Raw genomic sequence first — 23,266 nt, forward strand, 5'->3', positions numbered from 1 at the left:
CGGAAGTCAGGAGATGCACAAATTTGTATTTTTTGTCATTATTATGAATTTTTACACCAAACAAGCACATTTTAATATATAACTGTTTGTGTTTTACCGTCACACTAAAAAAAAAAAGCTACATTTTGCTGTCTATAATCCCTAATATTGACTCCTGTGTTTTGACAACATACTTTCATCTCAGACACTGGAATGCTGTCAGAATAGTCTAGTGGCTGGGAATTAATTGTTGTTTTCGTGTGTTTACATAGATAAATATGGCCACGGTACAGTTATGAACTTATTGCCACATAATATTGTAATGATATCATGATATTGTTGCCTTCGGTTATTTCCTGATAATAAACACCAAAAAATAATACAACTTGAATAACTACAGCAGTAGCGATCGCCAAACTCATATATAGTAAGAGATCGCGATGACGTGTGCAGGTGCTGTAGTGCTGTCCCATTTCTTAGGGCTAAAATTCAAAGCCCTTGCCCTTTACACTCTGTTTCAAGAGCCAAGGGGAATGGGTAGAGGTAAATAAATAGAATTGGGATTGGGCCTAAGTCTACATGAAAATATCTGAGCAACTTTACATACATTTTAGACGCCTCATTAAACAAAAAAAGCCAAATTGCAAAGGAATGTTTTAATTGTAGACAGAACTCAAAGATCCAGTTTTCATCGCATTCACGTTGACCATCAAACACTGCCCAGGCGATTGTCCATAATCGTTCTTTTAAAAAGGCACTTAAGAAATGCAGACAAATCTGTTTATATGTTTACATTATGGCAAATTCTGCACCTCTTCACAACCGAAAAACAAAACAAAAAGCAGACGATCATGTACAAAAAGAAGTCAATGAATCACATACGGCTGTTTTTACAAATGTCCACTGATCTCCACACTCGCACCAACAATTAAAACCCCATTCTGATGATGGAAAAGGGCGACAATTAGAAGAAAAGAAACCGTTTGGTGGGATTATAAAAATAAAAATCAACAGGAAACTTCAAGAGACGAGAGGGTGTAAGTTCTTGCTTCCCTCTGAAACCTTTTTTTTGTGGCTGGTCAGTTGTTTTCAGTTTGATGTTTTCTGGCAAGAGTGGAGTCAGACTGCTGGACGGCACCAGCTCCATCTTGATCCAAGATAGAAGTGGAGCGACAGAAACCCAAAGAGGGTTGAGGTGGAGAACTTCCCCACAGCAGCACAGAAGGCCTTTGGTCCCGGGACTCCCAGAGATTAGAAGAGTGGTGGACTCCTACATTGCAGCCACTTCAATCTGAACATACAGCTGTCTGACACCGACCTGCACACAGACACCAAACCATCACATGATGAAGATCAAACGAGTTAAGATCAAGATGTTCCTGCAGTAGTTCCCATCAAGTCCCACCTGTGTGAAGATGTTGTGCGTCTGGCTGAGGATCCACCTAGAGTCTGCGTCAGGCGCCACCAGGAGTTTGAGTGTGCCGATATACACATCTGTGCAAAGGGTCCAGAAATGAGGCTCTTGAAGATTATAGACACCCTGAAGCTGCTGGACCTGCAGGGAATGCAAACCAGTTAGGAAGCTAGAAGACAGAGGCTCTGATGGACTTTATGGTGTCTAGTTTATCCATTTGTTGTTCATCTAGACCAGTGTTTCCCAACTCTGTTCCCGGAGGCACACCAACAGTACATATTTTGAATGTCTCTTATCTGACCCATTCATTTCAAGGTTTTGCGTCTCTTCTTATGTGATGAGTTGATTCAGGTGTGTTTGAATAGGAAGAGGTTGAAGATGTGTACTGTTGGCGTGCCTTCAGCAACAGGGTTGGGAAACACTAATCTAGAAATGCTTCAGTTTAATCTGAAAATTTCTGAATTCTCTGCCACAGAATGCGTGCAAACAATTAGTTATTTTTGATAATTATTTACTTTCAGTTTGTTTTTTTGTTAGTTTAGTTTTTAACTTATTGTGATTTTTACATTATATTACAGTAAAGTAATAGTTTTAGTCTTAATTTCAGTTTACTAAAATAAGCTTGGTTAGATCTGCACCAAAACAACCAAAAACTATCGTTAACCAACTAAGGTTGCAAGTTAAGTCGTTACAAACAGATCGTTGATTTGGTGTTTGCCAAATCCATTGTTCCAACGCACATTCACAAACTTTTACTCTTGCAACTACACCTCTAGAGCTGTAGTTAGAACAATAGTTCCTGGTAGGGTTGGGCATCTAAGCTATAATGCCGATCCGATACGCATCTCGATACAAAGAATACGATCCGATATATTAGTGATGCATTTGTGACATATTGCGATGCAACACGATACGATTCACAATACAATGCGATAATTCAGCACTAACTAATTAGTTCAAGTTCATGAGATTATGTGAAAGAGGATGCTGTGCCATTGAATGAGTTTGATTATTTATTAACCAAGCAAAACCAAGACTTTTTTTTACAAACTGGCTTTTCTCTCAGAGCCAGAGTGTCAGTTTACAGTAGAGGGCCATTTTAGAACATATAGCACATATTATTTAAGTATTTTCAAGATAAACAGAATGTATAAGTGCAATATATATATTAAATTATATATATTTGCACTCTTTAAACAAAGGTTTAGCATTGCACAACAATAATTGTGATTTAACTTTTCAACTATGAAAACAAGTTTTACAAAGATATATTGTGCCACTGAATATTCAAAACTTAAGGTCGTGAACTAGCAGTGTTATGCTGCTTTGAAACATCACTGTCACTGTAAACAACAGGCTAATAAAAAATATAACAAACCAGCAATCTTCTTGCTGTGAGGCAGGCCCGTGCAGAGTCTTATTCCTTTCAAACATTCCAACATTTAAACTTGGAATGATATTAAACAAAACATTAAAATTATCTCTCTTAATTTGATTTCGAAGTATTTTTACACTTTAGTTTTAGCGATCTTTATATTGACAATTGTGTTTCCTTTGCAGTGCATTTTGAAAACATTTATGCCATTTTGAACGCAGCTGTGGCTCATGGCGAAAGCTATAGGTGGACCTATTATTTAATAGTGTCATTTACATTACATCTCCAAAGCTTGTGAAAACAAATATATAGCACACGTCAATGCTTTTAATTTCAGTTAATATGGAAAAACAAGTGCGTGTTTTAACTATAAATAAATAGTTTGGTTTGTTAGTCTGTTGGGAAAGATTGACTGTGTCATTAAATGGTCAACAGATAAAATGACATTAACAAACATGTCAATTATAGCCGTCACAGAGGAATGTAAACAGGTGCACTCACACTAATGGAAGGGCTATGCGCTCAAATTAAGCCTCTATTGTGGAACAATGACTACACTCAACAAAACACTCTTAATGGGGTGTCAAATTCCAGTTCTTTGATTGTGTCTGCATGTTTAGTTATCTTTCAGGACAAATTTGCTACAACAGACACCCAGCTGAATCTGCGGAGAACATTGCAGGTTATTAAACGTGACCCAAGTTTGTCACAATGTTCCAATCGAACAGAATTTAAGGAATTTCTGACAGCCAATAAAGTGTCGAGGTCACATTCACTGATTATCTAGAAATGTTTCGTAACCATCTGAAAATATATTTATACAACAGTTCATTGTGGTTCTTAAATCTAACTGGCTGAACGATGTGTGATATTCAGGTGATAACAGAAGTCACTCAGCTTAATCTTGTTCGAGTTTGCCAAATACTGCCGCTGTTCTGCCACAATGTATATTTAAGAGTTAAGTGTGAAACGCCGTCTTTGAAAAACATGGAAGCAACTCACCCTTTGGTAGCATTCAGGAAGGGCATGGTCCAGAGAAGGAGGCGTCCGTTGCATCAAGATCCCTATGGATTCCCTGAGCAGAGGAACCACACTGTGGGAAAAAGGGGAAGTGAGAAATGAGTCGCCGTTCTGTGAGACATGAACTCAATGGGGCGCCAAGTACAAGGCAAACTTTGGCAACAGGAAGGGACGCCACACATAAAGACGTCATTTGGGTTTGATTCGGTTAGAGACTTTACAGCTTCACACATCTTGTTATAAACCGAGAAGCCGGCGAGAGGAAATTCTGCCATAATCAAGACAAACAAGAACTCTATTCATTAGGATCATTTCAGAGCATGCTCGATGTGGTCCAACATAAACTTGCCCATCTTATAGTTGAGGTGGAGGAGCAGAAAGCGGTGCTGACGTCAGTGTAACAGCTGTACAGCACACGATTCGGCAAGAAACCCAGAGCGCACCAGAAAAGGGGTCCAAACCCATTCATTCTGCAGAAGAATCACTTGGCAGAAACGGTTGACTGGTTAGGAAAGGACTAGGACTATTTCTCTCCGAGCCACTCAGCCGTTTCTGCCCCATCAAAGCTAGGTCTTGGCTAGGCTAGCATCTTACAAAGTCATCAGTCCTCCTTCAAGGCCTGACCACTGCTCCATCTGGTAACCATTAGAGGGTTCCTCGGTTTGGACTCTTTCCCCGGTCCCTAATCTACTCTATCACCCCACGTTCTCCTGAACTCCTCCCTGAAACCCCAGCCTCCGTTCGGGACACGCCAAAGTGGAGAAGCTGATCGTTGTCTCATTAGGACCTCCACAAAACCGAAAGCAAATGGGTCATCAACAAAAACACATTTCACATCATTTGGCTTTGCTGAAAAGTCAAATAAACCTCAATGTATTTCCCCCCCAAAGTGTTTTGCTAACATTTTAAAAACTACCATCACTTTACTCACAAGGCTTCGATTTCACAATACTGGAGCTTCCAGACTACCCTACATTCAGACCGCAGATGAGTGATATCAATATTAGCACAACGTTTCAGACCAATCTATAAATTTCCTGACTACTCAGCATTCGTTGTGGTCAAGTAACATTAGATAATGTGTTGTTAAAGTGCTGTGGTTTACCAAAACAATGTTTCCACATGAACAAGCTTGTAATCTATACCAAAGCCATATAGGAACAGGAAACCGGAGCCTGACTGGTCTTTTTCCTGACCTTTTAAAATCTATCAGCTTGAGTACACCTGGAAAATAAAATGAATTAAGTCTACTGACAGACTGATGGATGAGATCTATAAAAAGCTGGCTCAGATTATGGTAAACGCAACTGGATGTCCGAAATTCTCAAATGCAAGATGGAGAACGACATTTCACCTCAGAGCATGTGCTTTTTTTTTTCTCTGAAAGCATGACCATGTGTTTCCTTCAACATGTACTATGACAGGGCATCATAAAACTGACCACCCTGCATTCCTCTCAGTAACCGGTGTATTTGGACAATAAAATGAAAACAGGAAGTACTGGATGAGGGTACCTCAGACCTCTGACGTCTATTGCATGCTATTGTTCCACATCTTCCTGTTCAGTGAAACAGAGGCACTTTCTTACTCACCGTTTGCTTGATCGCTAACCTGCTCCCAAAACTCTGTAATGTAGTTACAAGAGTGACTCAGCCAGACAAAACACAATTACGTGCGAGCGTCAAGGTTAAGCTGGCCAGTGACACGGACAAACTGTCAACGCTTGGGTCAGGGCGACAATCAGGATAAAATTATTCCACAAGGACACTTAATGGACTTTTTTTGGAAACCGGGAAAGCAGGAGTCACTCGTAAAAGCAGAAGCATTTTAAACTGCATGAAAATGATTAGATGCACAGAAACATAGAAACATTTACAACACCAGAATCAATGAGGTGACTGGTGAAGTCTGTGACTCTGGAAGAGTGGGAATTAGAGCAGGTACATTTCACTATAGATTTTTGTGCAGTTGGACCTGACAATCTTTTCCATTTCTAGGGCAAGAAGTTACTGGTATTTCACCGCAAAGAGCTTAAGATGCTCTGCTGCTAGGGACTAAATGCACTCAAGTTATGGTTGAAACCACAGGATTGTATAGCTAATAGGCCTTGTACATAAAACTTATGGCTTGGACTTAAGGGCACATTTTTATTGAATGAGATTCTGCAGATGTTTGAACATCTTCTAAACAAGCTCCAGGAAAATAACCACAAATCATTACTAAAACATTTCTACATCTGATCTCAAAGTTGAAGACTTCAAGTAAACAGTACATTTACGTGGACACCAGTAATTGGATTTTTGATTAATTTAATTAGATTAAATCACAAACGAACGAAACAGAAATTGAATTAAGAAATGTGGAGTATGCCGATTTTAGTCGCATTATTGAAGTGCACTACAGACATGTAAACGCCTTAATCAAACCATTACTGTCATGTAAGATTTTTACTGCATTTTGCAACAGGATAGTCCATACACACAGAGCTGTTTGACACTATTGTCTGTACCTACCGAGTCAGTTAAGGACAAGTGCATCACAGAGGTTGCAAAGGTTTTTTTTCCATACGGCATGCGGTATCAGGGCCAGACAGAATCTGCAGAAGTTTTTAGCTTTTTCTGCTGAGAATTTTGGTAAAAATCTGCAGATTTCTGCGGAATTATTTTTGGAGTATCCAGCGGAGTATCATAACTTAGACCTTAATATATTAAATAAAAAGTAATACATTACTGAATAAAAACGGAATAAATTCAAAACTACACATTTACTTAAGTAAATAAACTGAATTAATGATGGGCTAAAAATCTGCGGAAGTCTGTGGAAAATCTGTAAAAAATCTGCGGAATTCTGCACGCGCAGATTCCGTGTGGGCCTAGGTATCATTAAAACATGCATGCATAAAACGTTCCTGAATGAAAGTAAAAGTGCCAAAGTCCAGGTAAAGGCAAAAAATTTAAAATAAAACACCTAAAATTACATGAAACTCTAGAGGAAATGTGGATAGCATGGTGACACAATAACGTTAATCGAATTATGTGCTATAACATGTAAAACAGGATCATGAAAGGAACATTCAAAAAGCAACTCATCTAAACCCTATCATATTATTGTCTTATTCAGATTACTGATGTCACGGTGTATCCAATGAAAAAACATCTGGGTCAGATTTCACCTCCAATAATGCAAAATTCAATAAATAAAAAAATTATATATATATATATATATATATATATATATATATATATATATATATATATATATATATATATATATATAATTTGCAAATATTCAATATTTTTAAATATATAACTATTTATTTGACTAAATACATCTATGGTTTACAATATTTGTGCACATTCTAGTGTTACAATATTGGTGAAAATTAAATGACACTAAATGGCCTAGGACCTCCATACATTACAGATATGCTCAATGAATACTAACCAAACAGATCACTCAGATCTTTAGGATCATATAAACTAGAAATTCCTAGAGTTCAGTCAAAGCAGGGTGAATCCGCCTTTATCTGCCTACTACGCCCCTCACTGCTGGAATCAGCTTCCAGAAATGATCAGATGTGCTCCAACATTAGGCACATCCAAGTCCAGACTGAAAACACATCTGTTTAGCTGTGCCTTTACCAAATGAGCACTGTGCTACATCTGACAGATCGCACTATTATGTCTTTCTTTTCTTTTTAAGTCTTTCATAACCTGTTGTAACACATTTTAATCTGTTTTTAATCACTTTTATTATTTGATTTTTTTCTTATACTTGTCTCTTTTATTACTGTTTCTGTAAAGCACTACGAATAGCCACTGTGTGTGAAATGTCCTATATAAATAAACTTGCCTTGCCTTATGTAATATTTTATCAAAAGTGTTTATCCAAATCGAATGAAAACAATAGATGTAATGAAACCAACAAAGGAGCAACAAGCACTATTATAATAGGTTCAAGAAACTAGAGCCAATTTTTTTTTTAGAGTACAAAATAATCATTCAGTGCTTGCGTAAGCTGAGCTGAACTAAAATCGTCACATGTGACCTGTCCACCTTGAACAATGCTAATTAAACATACAATAAATTAGCATTCTTCACTAAAAAATTTGTGTTAAGTAGCTAAAAGCCAGCACAATGCTAAAGCGCATTATGCGAGCAAAATACAGCAGATCAAAGAAAAACAGGCTAATGTGCAGCTTTTTTGGAGAGCCGTTTAAACACATTTGCACTGAGGCCTGACAAATGAATCCATCCTCAAAGGCCCAGCTTAGTCCACCCAGAACAAATGTTAATTACTGTTAGCGGCCATTCCTCGAAGCTTTAGGCAGCGGCCCAAAGTGATTAGCGGTCTTTTGGAAGACTTTGGTGCTGTAGGTCACAGCAGCAGGACTCCTTCCACTCCCTCAAACTAATCACAGGGTATCGAGGCCCAGAAACCCCCCTAAAGCTACCACACCGCACCCAGAGCTCCTTAGCTAAACACGGGACGGTTCACTCACAGTAGGGGGTGTTTTACGGAGAGTCCCGTGCAAATATGTCATGCCTCAGGTGCGGCGGAGGAAGGACAAGTACATCACCCAAGCCAAAGGTCAAATGCTCCAAAGGCTGGATCAAAAATAAGACACTCTACTGAGAGTATTAATCTCACAATGTGGGGTTCATGGGAACAACACTGTCCAAACAAAGCGGAGTCCGTCTTAACGATCAAACGAAGAACCACAGACATTTCAAGCAGCCAATTATGGTCCATCACTCGCTAGACTTGAGCAATAAATGAGCGCGCTGCGCCAGACGTACACAGACATGAAGTTCAACCATAGGAAAGAGTCTTGAGTTGCAGATGAACTCATGCTTCGGGTCCACAGTACCATCTTTCACACTAGTGTATCATGTGTTTAATAAATCTACGCACATAACAGGAATGTTTCCCCAAACACATTAAGCCTAGTTCTGGGTAACGCATTAGTTTTCTTGGACTATGATTGGAATAGCATACTTGAATCACTCTGTTGCTGTAGTTGTATTGTATGCATGCTGAACTCAATGCCCAATTTTTGCCTTAAATTGTAACTATATATGACAAATTGTGCAGCGTGTCATATTATACTTAAATTTCCTAAGTTTAATGCAAAAGAAAATATCTGGATTGTCCATAAAATAAAAGTCAATGTGGTATAAAGATGGCCTTCATTATATTATGCCAGATATTTTTTACACTAACTGAAAGCCCCAGTTGGACTGTCGTTAAGTGTCTGTCAGCCGAGTTTTTGCGGATTTTTCTGTACAGTTTGCAATGTTTTGGACCCACTGACATCTCTTCTTTACCAATCAACCATGTCAGACCATCGCTTAATGCAGGGTGTCCGCAGAGTCTTAAAAAGTATTAAAAGTTGATAAATCAACTATGAGAAAATTAAGGCCCTTAAAAGGTATTAAAAAGTCTTAATCACATTTTTTACGAGGTCCTAAATTTTATTCAAGCGTTGTCCAGAATGTTTGACTTCAAAAAGCTTGTTGACTTCGGCGCATAAGCCTAGTAGTTGACATATGGTGCAGTAGCATGTCGGGCACGTCTCTCCAACTTTGCTTCCTGTGTCAATACTGTCCAATCTAATAAAGGCAAAAAGGCCAAAAACAAATCTTTAAAAAATTATAAAAATAAATAAATAAACAAATAAAAAAGCATAAACATTTATTTTCCTCCTAATATTAACAACGGCGTGCTCCGTCCACGTGATTGGTTCAGGCCAGGCGTGTCCGGCAAAGCTCCTCTGTCCGGGTGATGTCACATAATTTGCAACAAACGCGAGAAGGTGATCTGGGGGCTATTCCAGAAAGCAGGTTATGTGACATACACGGGTAAGTTTGAGAGTAAGTAGGTGGATAACCTCAACTTTGGTTCCAAAATCGGAGGTAACTTCTGGGTATGTTAAGTAGCCATAGCAACTTACTCTGTGAAGATAACCTGCTCCGGAGCAGGTTATGTTCAGAGAGTAAGTTGCTATGTTCCAGAGTTTGTCTGTTTCAGAGAGTTTACTGAGCATTGCGTGCTCTTTTGATGAGAATATTTATGGATGTGGACACACAGATACAAGTTTTTTCGTTGTGAGAGGGTTATAAGTGCATAGTTTTTTTCATAACCAAATTTATAATGTTAATGTATTTAACAAACCTTTTTGAAATCAAATGTGACAAACCGCGGGTCTGCGCTTACCATAAAAAACATTCAGTGCAGCTCTTTGTATTTGCGTCAGGGCATTTTAGGCAACTGTACAATGTGGCAGCATGACCACCTGTACAGTATGCCTGGCACTGAACTGTTTTTTTACACTTTTGTACAGTTCCTTGGTCATACATTACTGCGTATCATTACACAGATAATTTAGAGCATGGGAATAGCGTAGTGGACAGTGCGTCTATAAAGAACAACGGAGTGCACAGCGGAGCGAGTTCGAATCTCACTTACAGATCTTGTGTTTTTTCTCTTCTTCTGCACCCTCACATTTTTCTGTATAATATTATAAGTGGCAGCTTTGTCTTTTGTAGGAAAATATATCTTTAATTTAAGATGTAGGACGTCGTTCTTATATATACATTCACGCACACACACACCTACATTTTTTAATATAATATTTTTTTCAGGGTTTCTAAATGCTATTGTGTGCTATATTGCTATATTGTTGGCAGTAGTTTTTTGCAGTTAATGTTATTACACAGTGCTGCTACATATTTACCTAGGTAGGGACTATTTTTAAGGGCTGCATGATATCAAGGTTGCCTGCTGCAGCCATCATCATACAGCAGCAACAGTCCTTGATTAATACGCCAGAATGAGAGTAAAGTTTCTTGCCATATCAGCCTAGAAAAGTGGTCTCAAATTCAATGTCTCTGCACAGTTTTGCTCCAATTACCTCCAACTCATTGCTGCTTAATAGTCTCTAGTAGTCTCGAACACCTTGATTATTTGAATCAGCTGTGTTTGATTTAGGGCTGCTCGATTTTGGGAAAAATCATAAATCACGATTATTTTGATCATAATTGTAATCACAATTATTCAAAATGATAATCAGTGCAAGTCAAAATTATTAGCGCTCCTGAAATTTTTTTTTTTTTTTAAATAAATATTTTCCAAATGATGTTTAACAGAGCAAGGAATTTTAACAGTATTTCCTCTAATATTTTTTCTACTAGGTTTATTTATTATATTTCAGCTAGAATAAAAGCAGGTTTAAATATTTTGAAACCCATGTTAAAGTCATTATTATTAGCCCCCTTAAACAATAAATTTTTTGATTGTCTGCAGAAGAAACTACTATTATTCAATGACTTGCCTAATTACTCTTATTAAGCCTTTGAATTGCACTTTAATCTGAATGCTTACATTTTTTTAAATATCTAGTAAAATATTATTTACTGTCATCATAGCAAAGATAAAAGAAATCAGTAATTATAAATGAGTTATTAAAACTATTATGTTTGGAAATAAGTTTAAAAAAAACTTCTTTCAATTAAACAGAAATTGGGGAGGAAAAGTGTTGCTAATATTTAGGAGGGCTAATAATTCTGACTTCAACTGTATATATACAGTTACTTTCAACCCTGCAAAGGAAAGAGAAATAAATACAATACAATAAAAATATGAAACAAACTGTGCTTTAAAAATCTTCACCCTAAGAAAAACACATTAGCTACAAAAATTCTTCAGTCAAGAGCAGTGAGGGATGTTCTCCTTGTTGTTTGTTTTATGAGAAAAAAGGCGGCAGCAGGAATATTTTGCAAGGTCAAGTTAATGGTTTCTTTTTCACGTGTCTTTTAATTCTCAACTCATATGTTTATTACACAAATGAGGGTTAATATGAATAATCACTAAACACCGCGTTTTAACACCTATTTGACCAATAAAGCGCTCACGTTAAGATGACTTTAGATGTCTGTGCTCCTCTGCTCGTCTCAGTGTGCGAATGAGACAGAATGCTGACCGGCCGCATGCTTCTGACTGTGTGCACTTGCCGCACACACACACATAAGCATGCGGTCATTCACGCTTTTAAGAGCAACAAATGTGTACAGCTGGAAAGGGGGCGGTATATGATGCAATAATCGTTTATCTCGATTAATGCTTTTTCATAATCGTTTGAAGCCAAAATCGAAATCGTATTTTCAATTAAATGCACTGCCCTAGTTTGATTAAAGTTGGAGCAAAACTGTGCGAAGCTCCAGGAATCAAGAGACCTATGGCCTAGAAAACAGCGCCTTCAATTTTATTCATAACAGTCTTAGTAAACGATGTAACAACAGAAGAGTCAAGCTTTCAATAGAAAGGTTATCAAATTTTTAAGTGAGATGCTAATGGTCTAATTTGATTCAATGATTTATGCTAAGCTAAGCTAAAAGTGCTCCCACCAGACCCGGAGATCGGCTGAATGGATTCAAAAATGGCAAAACTAAACCTCCTTAACTTTGTTGTAAAATGTTGTAAAAATGTTGTAAAATAAGCATATTTTTGAACAAGTGAAGTGTTTCTTTAATCGTCGCCATGCTCAAGTTGCATACCGAACATGGTCAAAGCCAAAAATGTGATTGAACTTGTCACAAAGGACCAAAAATAAAAATTGTTTTTCAGTCAAAAATCATGAAGATGTCCATTGCAGTTTACGAATCACTACAACAAAACACATCGTGCCAAATTCAGGCTGATATTATAGGCGTAAGAGTCTCCAAACCCAAACATTTGGACAATAGTGCACACTGCACAGTAGACTAGTATTCAATCTGAACACAGCCAAGAATGTTGCTTAATCTGAGGTCTGGGAAAACCATAACAAGCTTCGTCAAATCAAAATCTGTCAGTGTGAAAACACAACATCTACAGACTGACCACAGGAACGTGAAGTCTTGGGCTTCGCTATTTAACGAGCTCTGTTTTCTGCTTTTAATTATCTGCTTAGGAATTGAATGGCTCTCCATAGAGGTGCGATACCTTTGTGTGTGTGCCATACCAGATCAGCCTCCAGATTGCACCTGAATGAGAGCGAGACGATGTCACGCAGGTGCAATGTGGCAAAACATCCATAGACTTAGCCTTACTCTCAATTCTCGGGATTTGCCACTCTTGGAAAACTCAAGAAGAGAGGGGGAAAATGTCTAAAGCTGGGATCTCGATGACACAAACCTCCCCTTTTTGAGAAACAAAGAGAAGGAAAAATCCATCTTAAAAGATGCCTTTGTTGCAGTAACATTCACAGATCGCCACCACATTCCAGAGAGGGAGAAGAAAAGCCTCAAACATGGACAAGAGGGAGAGAGAGGGGGGTTGGAGAGACGGGATGAATATGCGGGAAAGGCTCTGCTCAGACTCGTGCATTTTCCAAAAAGGGGCCGCGTTCTCCAGTCCAACTGAAGCACAGTAACCACAGGCCATCTGCAATTTAAACATGCTGCAAACACAGATGCTCGAGCTCAGATTTACACACTTACTTGCATCGCACTTTTAAAATGAAGCATGTTCATCAGCAAACGACTATCTAATGCCTTTTTTATTTTGGGATATGTTAAATAATTTTATGGAAAACTGAAAAATAATTGGAGCTTTTGCATTTTTATTAGCAGCTACAATAGCAGTGTTTATAATTGAATACTAGCTGCTACAACCACTACTATTATTGTTATTATTATTATTATTACTACTTTTACTATTATTACAACAACTACAACAACAATTTCTATGCACTACAAACTATCCACAATTAAGAAGAAAAAAGTAATTGAAACAAAATATATATTGATATAATAAATAGTAATATAAAAAAAATATTTGTGAAATTCACAACAAATAATCAAAATCATTCTTAGTATTTATAATTTGTAAGAAAAAAATAATAAATTGTATTTAACTGTTTGTAGTTTTAGTACAAATGTACTAATTTAATTCCCTTAAAATAATAATAAAACAAAAAATTGATAACAGACTTTTTCAGGCAATTTTTTCTGAATAATAACAATAATTATTTTAAATTTGAAAAAAAAATTGCAAAACAAATGCTAATAATAATAAATCAAAGAATACATGTCTGCTTATTTCAACAATAATATATTTTTAAAAATCCTATAATTTTTTGGTAGAATGTTTATAATTATTATTAATTTAAATTTTTTTTAAATAAACATTACATTTAAAACTGTAAAAAAAAAATTCTCAACATAGTATTATAATAAATGTTTCTTAAACACCAAATCCATATATTAGAATGATTTCTAAAGGATGATCATGTGACACTAGAATAACAATGCCATTAAAATTCAACACTGCATCATTGCGTCAATTTAAATTCAAACAATAACTTAAAATATTAAAACCCTTGCACAGTATTACAATATTTACTGCACTTTTGATTCCTACGCTGTAAAAAAAAAAATTGTCTGGCCTAAACTGTGTTAGGTAAATCAAATGAACTCAACATCAGTCAAACTGACTAATAATATTAAGTTAATCTTTGTATAACTAAAAATATTTAGAGTGCTTTCACACCTAAACTTTTATTTCGGAACCTGGTGCACCCGATTCGTTTGGCATATGTGAATTAAGCAATCGCACTCAGATCCACGTCAAAACAATCGGCTCGCAATCGCACTCAGATCCACGTCAAAACAATCGGCTCGCCTGAATGAGGTGTTATCTGCTCTGTTGAAACGAACTCTGGAGCGGATCGATAGTAAAAGAGAAAGCAATATGATCCAACGAACAAACAAACCAGGCTATAATCACAGTGTATTACAGATATTTGTAGGTATATATGGCTATATGAATGGGAATTATGTGTAGGGCAGGATAACATTCTTACCGGTAAATGTGCATTTCATGTCAAATACGAAAGTGAAAGCATGCTGAACTATTAACGAGAGCTGTTTATCCCTTAGGAAAATTGACAGACCAGCAATCTTGGTCTATATTGCATAATTCTAGCCAATAGCTATGTATGAGAAAGAATTACCTCTGATTTATATCTGGTGATGATGTTTGTGGGTGTCACCATTCAAAATTAAAGCGCATCTTTACGCCTATGTCTTATTGCTGATCGTCACAAATTAAATAAGGACGCATGACAGCTGAGCAGGACTCTGAAAAATAAACTGTGGAATAAACTGACCAATGTGAGAAGCGTATAGTTGCATGTGACTTGTTTTAGCTATTTTGGTCCATTTAGAAACTTTGCTGAGTGAAAAACAGCACCAAGAGCAAATTGCAACATTGTAACATCTTTAATCCGTTTTAGAACTAACAATGGATCCACAGGTGTGAAAGCACCCTTAGTTAAAACCTGATTAACTGATTTAAATTAAAGTAACAAAAACATTTTGTCATATTTTATTTTACAGTGCAAGCAGAAAAAAAGCTTATTTGAAAAATGTAAACAGCAAACAAAGACATAAGAATGCCAAACAAGCATGCGTGTTCCCCTCTAAACTGAAGTCGTTTTAAAAAACGCCACATGAGAGCTTGAGCTCTGGCTCTGCCACATGTTGAGAAATCGCTCTGGTCTCCACCCTCAGCTGTATCCTGTAATTCACCCGGCTGCAGTGCCAGCGGCTCAGGGCTCGGGGTGAAGGCTGCTGTGAAGTGGCTTTTGTCTGATGTGTGGAAGGTGCTGTTGAGGTTTTCTGGGTGGAGGATTGAGCCGAGAGAGATGGAGGTCAGGGCTTATAATAGCACTGGTGGTGTGGTACTCACCTCACTCCTATGAGCAGAGCGATGAGCATGGAGCAGATGGGGTCTGCGATCATCAGGTCGTACTTCTGCATGAGGATGGCGGATATGATGACACCAACACTGCCCAGTGTGTCTGCCACGATGTGGAGGAAAACTCCTGCAGTGGACAAAAGCAGCTTTTACAATTATTGAGCTTCAGAACGTCAAAAATAATAATAATAATAATAAATAAATAAATAAAATAACAATTAATTTAACATTTAAAATATTAACATAATACATAAATATTTTTCCTAGTGTGTGCATGTGATTTTCTCTTAGCTTTAAAGATTTTTTTAAATATCTAAAGAAAATGGTAAATTATACCAACTAAAACTTGAAATCTATAACATTTAAATATTAAAACAAATTGTAGTGAGTGTGATTTTAGCTTTTAAACATTTTAATATCCAAAACTTAAAATTGTATCTAACTTTACAAGAATGTATTATCATTTTGTTTTAAGAATATTTTCTCAAATTAATATTAAAATAACTAAAACTACTATTAAACAGCCAAACATTAGAAATGCGTCAGATTTGATAAACTTAATGCATTCTTGCTGAACGCTACTACATACAATTATTTAAAATATATCTTAAAATGCATAAAACGTATTACTTAATATGAGAATTGTCAAATGAACAAAAAAATGTAACTATTAATGTCATTTTTTTAAATGACAAATAATTAAATTTATTTATTTATTTACTGCCACATCAGCAAATAATGGTTATTTCATGGCAAAATGAATATACATAAAAATACTACAATAAAAACAAATTCGTTTTCCAATAAAAAGTTACACAGACAAATATAGAAATAGAAATAAATGAATAAAATTCATAAAAAACATACTCAAAGATCCTTCCTGGTGGTAGCTTTTTAAAAATGTCCATTAAAGAACTCTCCTTCTAAAAATGTTATCTAATGATATTCAAACTTCCACATTGCGACAAATGTTTATGGTAAGATGTAAGATACCATTATGTTTAATGGTAAGAGCATCTTGGCAGTAATTACATTTGGGTGGTGCTTCATTATTCAGTATTTACGAAATGAGTCAACCTAGAATGTTCAATTCGACATCTACTATAGTTTGTTCATGCCTGTTCTCAAAATTAGAATTTACAAATAATGAAATCACCAACACTGATATAACTACATCATTTAAATGTTTTTTTTTTTATAATATTATCATAGGAAACTCTTTGTTTTGATGGTGCATTTGAGTATTAGTAGACTGTCTGCTTAATATCTGCTGATACTGCTGCTAAACAGACATTCAACTGACTATAAGAAACTTTGTAAGTGCATGTCAACTTACACTAACCCCTGCCACAACCTAACAGTCTACTTATAATCTAAAGAGAACTAGTTGGCATGTAGATGCAGTGTAGCTTAATTCAACAAACGAACCATCAAAATAAAGTGTGACTTTATCATATATAAACGTAACTTGAGCAATATTTAACATTAATAATAATAATAATAATAATATTAATAAACAATTTCCAAAAAAGTGACTTATTGAACATTTGTGTGCACTTAAAGGGATAGTTCACCCAAAAATGGAAAAAAAAAAAACCTCTGCATTTTTTATTTTTTATCATGTGATGTTAACCCTTTATGACTATTTCTTTTGTTGAACACAAAACAAGATGTTTTACAACTATTAAAGTTTGAAAAAAATATACTATGGAAGTCAACCTATCAACATCTTTCAAAATATCATCTTTTGTGTTCAACAAAACAAAGAATCTCAAACAGGTTGAGTGAACTATTTATAGAGTATATTGTTCACTTATGAGCCATTAAGGCAGCTATATATGTAGTACACTACAGAAATGCTGATCTTACTTAGAAATTTTGTCTTGTTTCGAGTCCAAATATCTAAAAATTCTTAGAATTAGATTAATTTTCTTGGTGGACAAAATAACATGAGATAATTAGCCTTGTTTTCAGGGTAAAAACAATACAGTTTTGTGTATTTTTGCTTAAAACAAGTAAAATAATCTGTCAATGGGGTAAGAAAAATGTTCTTATATCAAGATTATTACCCCTCTATTCTAAATCATTTCTTCTCACCCCACTGACAGATTATTTTACTTGTTTTAAGCAAAATACACTTAATTTGGTAGTTTTTTTCCTCTGAAAAATTATCTAATGTCATTTTGTCCACCAAGAAAATGTCTAATGTTGAAAAATCTAATTTTACGAATTTTTAGATTTGTGGAATCAAAACAAGACATAATTTTTTAAGGAAAATCAGCATTTGCAGTGTACTCAGTGGTGAATAGTGCACTAGGGCTTTAAGCGACTTTAAAAGCCACCAATGTCAAGTAAACATTGTGTATGAGAAGAGGATTCATCATTTGCTAGCACTATTGTGGACAAAACCTAGGAGACCATTGCTAACAGAAAGCCTCAAACTGATGAAGTCATTGCACAAACACACAGACTGGTCAACCTGCGAGACAATTTCCCAGAAAAACCTCCAAGCATGTGCTGCCCTGTTGTACCCAGCATGCAGTGGGGCTGACGTGACTGTGTGACACTGGACTGTGGTCTGACGGCATGCTATGAGCCGCTCCGCTGAATGACATGCTCGCGGTTGCTTTCAGTTTCGCAGAAAAGCACACGACCGCAGTAATGGAGCAAACTGCCTAATATGTCAAAACAACGTCCAAATGTGGTCGGAGCAAATACTAGAAAAAGAAGAAGAATGCTGGAGCTCGGTGTGTCCGCAATAACGGAGGAAGAAAACACTAGCGCACTACTTGCCCACTACAAAGCAGAAAAGGTTTAAAGTTAATGCGAAAAAACAGTACATCTTAAAAGCAGATAGCAGACTTAACTTTATCATTTATGACAATAGTTCAAAATAATGAAATACATTACTCTTAAATTAATAATATAGATATTTTATTAACAATTGTTGTCTTTTTTTGCAATTAGTACTATTATGAAAATAATTGATATAATCAAATTATACATGTCAATATAATACTAATAGTACTATACTAAAAATAAACAATACCTATGAAAATACGTCAAATAACTTTATAACATTATTATTAAACAATAAAAACTTTTTCGCAAAACATTATTTTTATTAAAAATCTATCTATCTATCTATCTATCTATCTATCTATCTATCTATCTATCTATCTATCTTTATTTCAACAATAATATAATTAAATAATATCTATTTTAATAAATAAATGTAATTACATGTCATAAATAATGAATAATAATTAATGTTAGCGCTATATTAATACCTAAAACATTTAGTTATAAAATAATGACATTTTAAATTTATTATAAATATACAATTATATATATATATATATATATATATATATATATATATATATATATATATATATATATACACACACACACACACACACACACACACACACACACACACACACACACATATACATACTGTATATACACACATTATATATATATATATATATATATATATATATATATATATATATATATATATATATATATATATATATATATATATATATACACACACACACAATTAAAAGATTATCTAAAATAATGTTTTATTATTCATCACTAACATATTTTTGAATATGAATCATTACCGTTAATGTACTGTTCCTTCATGAGAATGGAAAAGTGAAGTTGAGAGAACTACAATCTACAACACATGCTAATTACAGTACAGTATTCTGGGCACAAAAATTAATTGTTCTTTTAATTATCTAATATTAATTATTTACTTTTATTACATTTTTTTTTTCATTTTGTGCACAAAAAAAGTCTAAAATTGAAAATCTTCAGAATTAACAATATTATGCTAATATATATTGTACAAACAAATATCAGAAAATTAACACTTTTCATATTTTGTAATTAATGCTTTTTATATTTATGCTTTTGAATTGTTCTTTGCACCAACGATTTTTGATAAATATACATATACATTTGAAAAAATAACTTTCATTGATATTTATTTTACAGAATTTATTCTCTACATATTTTTTATTATACGATGTAGGGCTGCACAATAAATTATCATCGATAAAGCAAAGTGTGCATCTGCATTAGTCACATTGCAGGATTTACAATGTTGAATTGGGATTATAGTTGATCAGAGGCCACAGTTCAGTATGTAAAGCCATTGGAAATTTACCATAATGGAGCAAATGTTTATCATTTACATGTTTTTTAGGCCAGACTGTATAAGCATATCAAGAGAGTTTAAAGCATTCAGGCACTAGAACTTGTACCAAATGAAACTTTAATAAAACATATATATATTTTATTGAATTATTTTTACAATGAAGATGCCATATAATGCTATTTTACATGAGATTATTCGGTTTCTGTACTTTAATATACCAAATAGAGCTATTTCAGTCATCTGGTGAAATTGTATTCATATTGCAATATATATCGCAGAAAAACAAAGCATCACAATGTAAGATTTTTCCAATTTTGGGCAGTCCTAATACAATGCATTTATTTAAAGTAGTAAATTGTCAAAAAAAAATAATTAATTTAAGTCAGAGAGCGGAGATAAAGGCCACATAATGCAATTCATATCCAACTAACAAAAGCCCTGTGAATCATGACTAACAGAACCTGTAAATTAACAAATATTAGTTACAGAGTGTACATTCCAAACACTGCCAAACAAGACACTTGATCTTGAAAGCAGAATCAGCTCCTGCTTCATCAGTGTGAGTGGAAAAGAGAAGGGGTCCATCAATTGGGATGGAGGCACGACCTTTTGCACTGTACCCTCCTCTACTCTCCTCCCCCCCTTTACACACTCCTCCCCCTGTTTCTCCCTCCAGCAGGCCTCCCAAAAAAGAGCCCTTCTCTGCTTGTGTGTGCCAGGGTGAAGGGGACAAACCACTTTCTCTGCTCGCCTCTTTCCCACACAAGCTTGCACAAAAGCAATTAAAGCGACAGTGTCCTGAACCAGCTCTGCCGTCAGGGTTAACCCAGTTAGTCCAAGTCAAAGGTTAGAGGTTGGGATGGTCAGAGGTGTCGCATAATAGTCATGAGTGATTTAAACCACTGATTTCAAACGTTGTCAAAAAAGAAAAACTTTTTCATGCACCTGTCAATTTAGAGATTTGAGTGTTGGAAAACATCCCAAGTACAATTGAAAGGTTGGTTTTGTTGCACTTCAATATCAATTTGTGTCTGTAGATTGAAGGCTGTTTTCTCAACAAAAAAAATAAAAACTTTAGTCACAAAAATGTGGAAATACTTTATTTAGGTCATTTGTGGTGTTTACTGAATTATAAAGTGATTTTAAAATAATGACCAAAATCCACTCTATAAAAACCTTTGACTCAGATTTGTAATAATTAAATAAATAAAACAATAATGGTCTTTTCAAATATTATTAAGTATATTAATAGGTATATTTTGTTTATATTATATTATTTACATGTTTTTCATATATATTTTCATTATTTATATTTTTATTTATTTATTTATTTATAATATATAAATATGCATAAAATACATTTTAAACCAAATTTTATCCCATGTAAAATTTTTGTCCTAGAAATATATGCAAATTAGTGAATATGTAATTCAATGCCTCATTTGCATATTCAAACAAAAAAATTGAACACTTGTAAACTCACTAAAAATGACAAATATTTTCAAAATAAAACAGTTTAATATATTTATAAATATAAGAACAAGTCTATTTTCTATAATATATAATACTTTAAATATAATATTATTAATAATAAATGCATTTTGTTTATATTAATAATAATATTATTATTCATTACATAATTTGTATTTATAATTCATTATGTTTATTTATAGTATGTTATATTTATAATAAATACAAATCTAAATATATTTTGAAAGAGATTTTATACCACACAATATATTTTTGTCCTAAAAGTATATGCAAATCAGTGCATGTTTAATTCAATTACTCATTTACACATTCAAACAAAAATGTTAGAAAACATCCACTCACTAAAAATCTTTTATGTACAAACTAAAATAATTCAAAATATTATTAAATATAAATGCAAGTCCATTTTTATCATATTTAATAGATAGGATTTATAGTATATTAATATTATTATAATTTTAATTTATAATGTTTTACATTTATTTATAATTTATTTATAACAAATAAAAATCTAACTATATTTTACACCTTTTAATACCATACAGGAAATATGTGTCCTAGAATTAGATGCAAAACAGTGTATAGTTCATGCAATGTCTCATTAGCATATTCAAATAAAACGTTTTTAAACATTGTTAATAAGATTCAATCATATTTCAACTACAGGAGCTCATCTATCAATATAAATGCATAAAATATATTTTAAACCAATTTGTGAATATATGAGTAAATGCCTCATTTGCATATTCAAATAAAAAAATTGAAAACTTTTAAACTCACTAAAAATCTAGAAATGACTCAAATAAGTATACATTAAAAAAATCTACATATTAATAAATCTCAATAAAAGTATATTTTTCAATTTACAATACTGTTAATAATTAATAAATATTTTATTTATAATATTATAAGATTTAAAATGCATTAGATTTATTTATATGTTATAAACCACACAAGATATTTTTTCCTTAAATTATATGCAAATTAGTGCATGTTTAATTCAATGACTCATATACATATTCAAACAAAAAAGTTAGAAATCTTCCACTTACTAAAAATCTTTGAGTCAAATATGTGCAAAGTAAAATAAATCTAAATATCAATAAACATAAATACAAGTCTATTTTTATCATATATAACACATTGGATTAATAATATATTAATATTACTTTTACATATTCTTTAATATATAATGTGTTACATTTATTTCTAATAAATTATATTTATAATAAATAAAAATCTAAATATATTTTGAACCAGATTTTATACCATACAATATATTTTAGTCCTAGAATCATATGCAAATTAGTGTATATTTCATTTAATGTCTCACTTGCATATTTCAACAAAATATCTTTTAAACAAAAGATTTGCAGTAATTCTTAATGAGAAGTTACCACTACAAGAGTTCATCCATCAAGAACTCAAATACTGCCCACCTATAAAAGAGGAAAACGCTGTCTAGATCTGATAGATGTGGTTGTAAATATTTTCATATCTGCTGATTAGCATGTCGAACTCTGTGACAAGAGATCTCTAGCGCCATCTGCAGGTCAACAGACACACAAAAACACCCTTACCTTGTAAAATCTGCTTGCTGGAGCCTTTTCCGGGTGTGAGTGTGTGTTCATCTGAGGACACAGACAGATTAGAAATGAATCACTGCTATACCAGACACCATCACGATGCATCAAAACAGGTTGTGCAATTTCGACTCTCAGCGTGAGGATGACAAATAGCACATCAGAGCCATTAGAACAGGCCTGAGTCACAGGATCGATGTGGTGGTTCGAGCTCGTACCGTGGCAGTGCTGATCGTCATGTGAATGGCCGTGTCCTCCGTGCGAGTGGCCGTGATCGTGTCCGTGTTTGGACTCATGACTGTGGCCGTGTCCACCATGACTGTGGCCGTGTCCGCCATGACTGTGGCCGTGTGCTGCACTACCGTTAAACAGAGAATGACTGTGGCCGTGGTCTGAAAAACAAAGAGGATGTATTTGATGAATTAGTGATTACTTCGTATAAGTTTAAACAATCGTATCAAACTGAGTAACTATTATGTTTGCAGTTT

At 34.3% G+C, this 23,266-nt stretch overlaps 1 protein-coding gene across 1 annotated transcript in view; it reads right to left on the bottom strand.

Annotated features, from left to right (window-relative positions):
• Window positions 1-620: 620 nt before the first annotated feature.
• The window catches only part of slc30a7 (solute carrier family 30 member 7), a 32,252-nt gene continuing 9,606 nt past the window's right edge, over window positions 621-23,266 (bottom strand). Inside the window, 6 exon segments of the mRNA NM_001100086.1 lie at window positions 621-1,297; window positions 1,385-1,534; window positions 3,771-3,861; window positions 15,519-15,654; window positions 22,776-22,826; window positions 22,997-23,170. Coding sequence (NP_001093556.1) covers window positions 1,250-1,297; window positions 1,385-1,534; window positions 3,771-3,861; window positions 15,519-15,654; window positions 22,776-22,826; window positions 22,997-23,170 — 650 coding nt within the window. The 3' untranslated portion in view covers window positions 621-1,249.

Source organism: Danio rerio, chromosome 22, assembly GCF_049306965.1.
Source record: "Danio rerio strain Tuebingen ecotype United States chromosome 22, GRCz12tu, whole genome shotgun sequence".
NCBI classification, from domain to species: domain Eukaryota; kingdom Metazoa; phylum Chordata; class Actinopteri; order Cypriniformes; family Danionidae; genus Danio; species Danio rerio.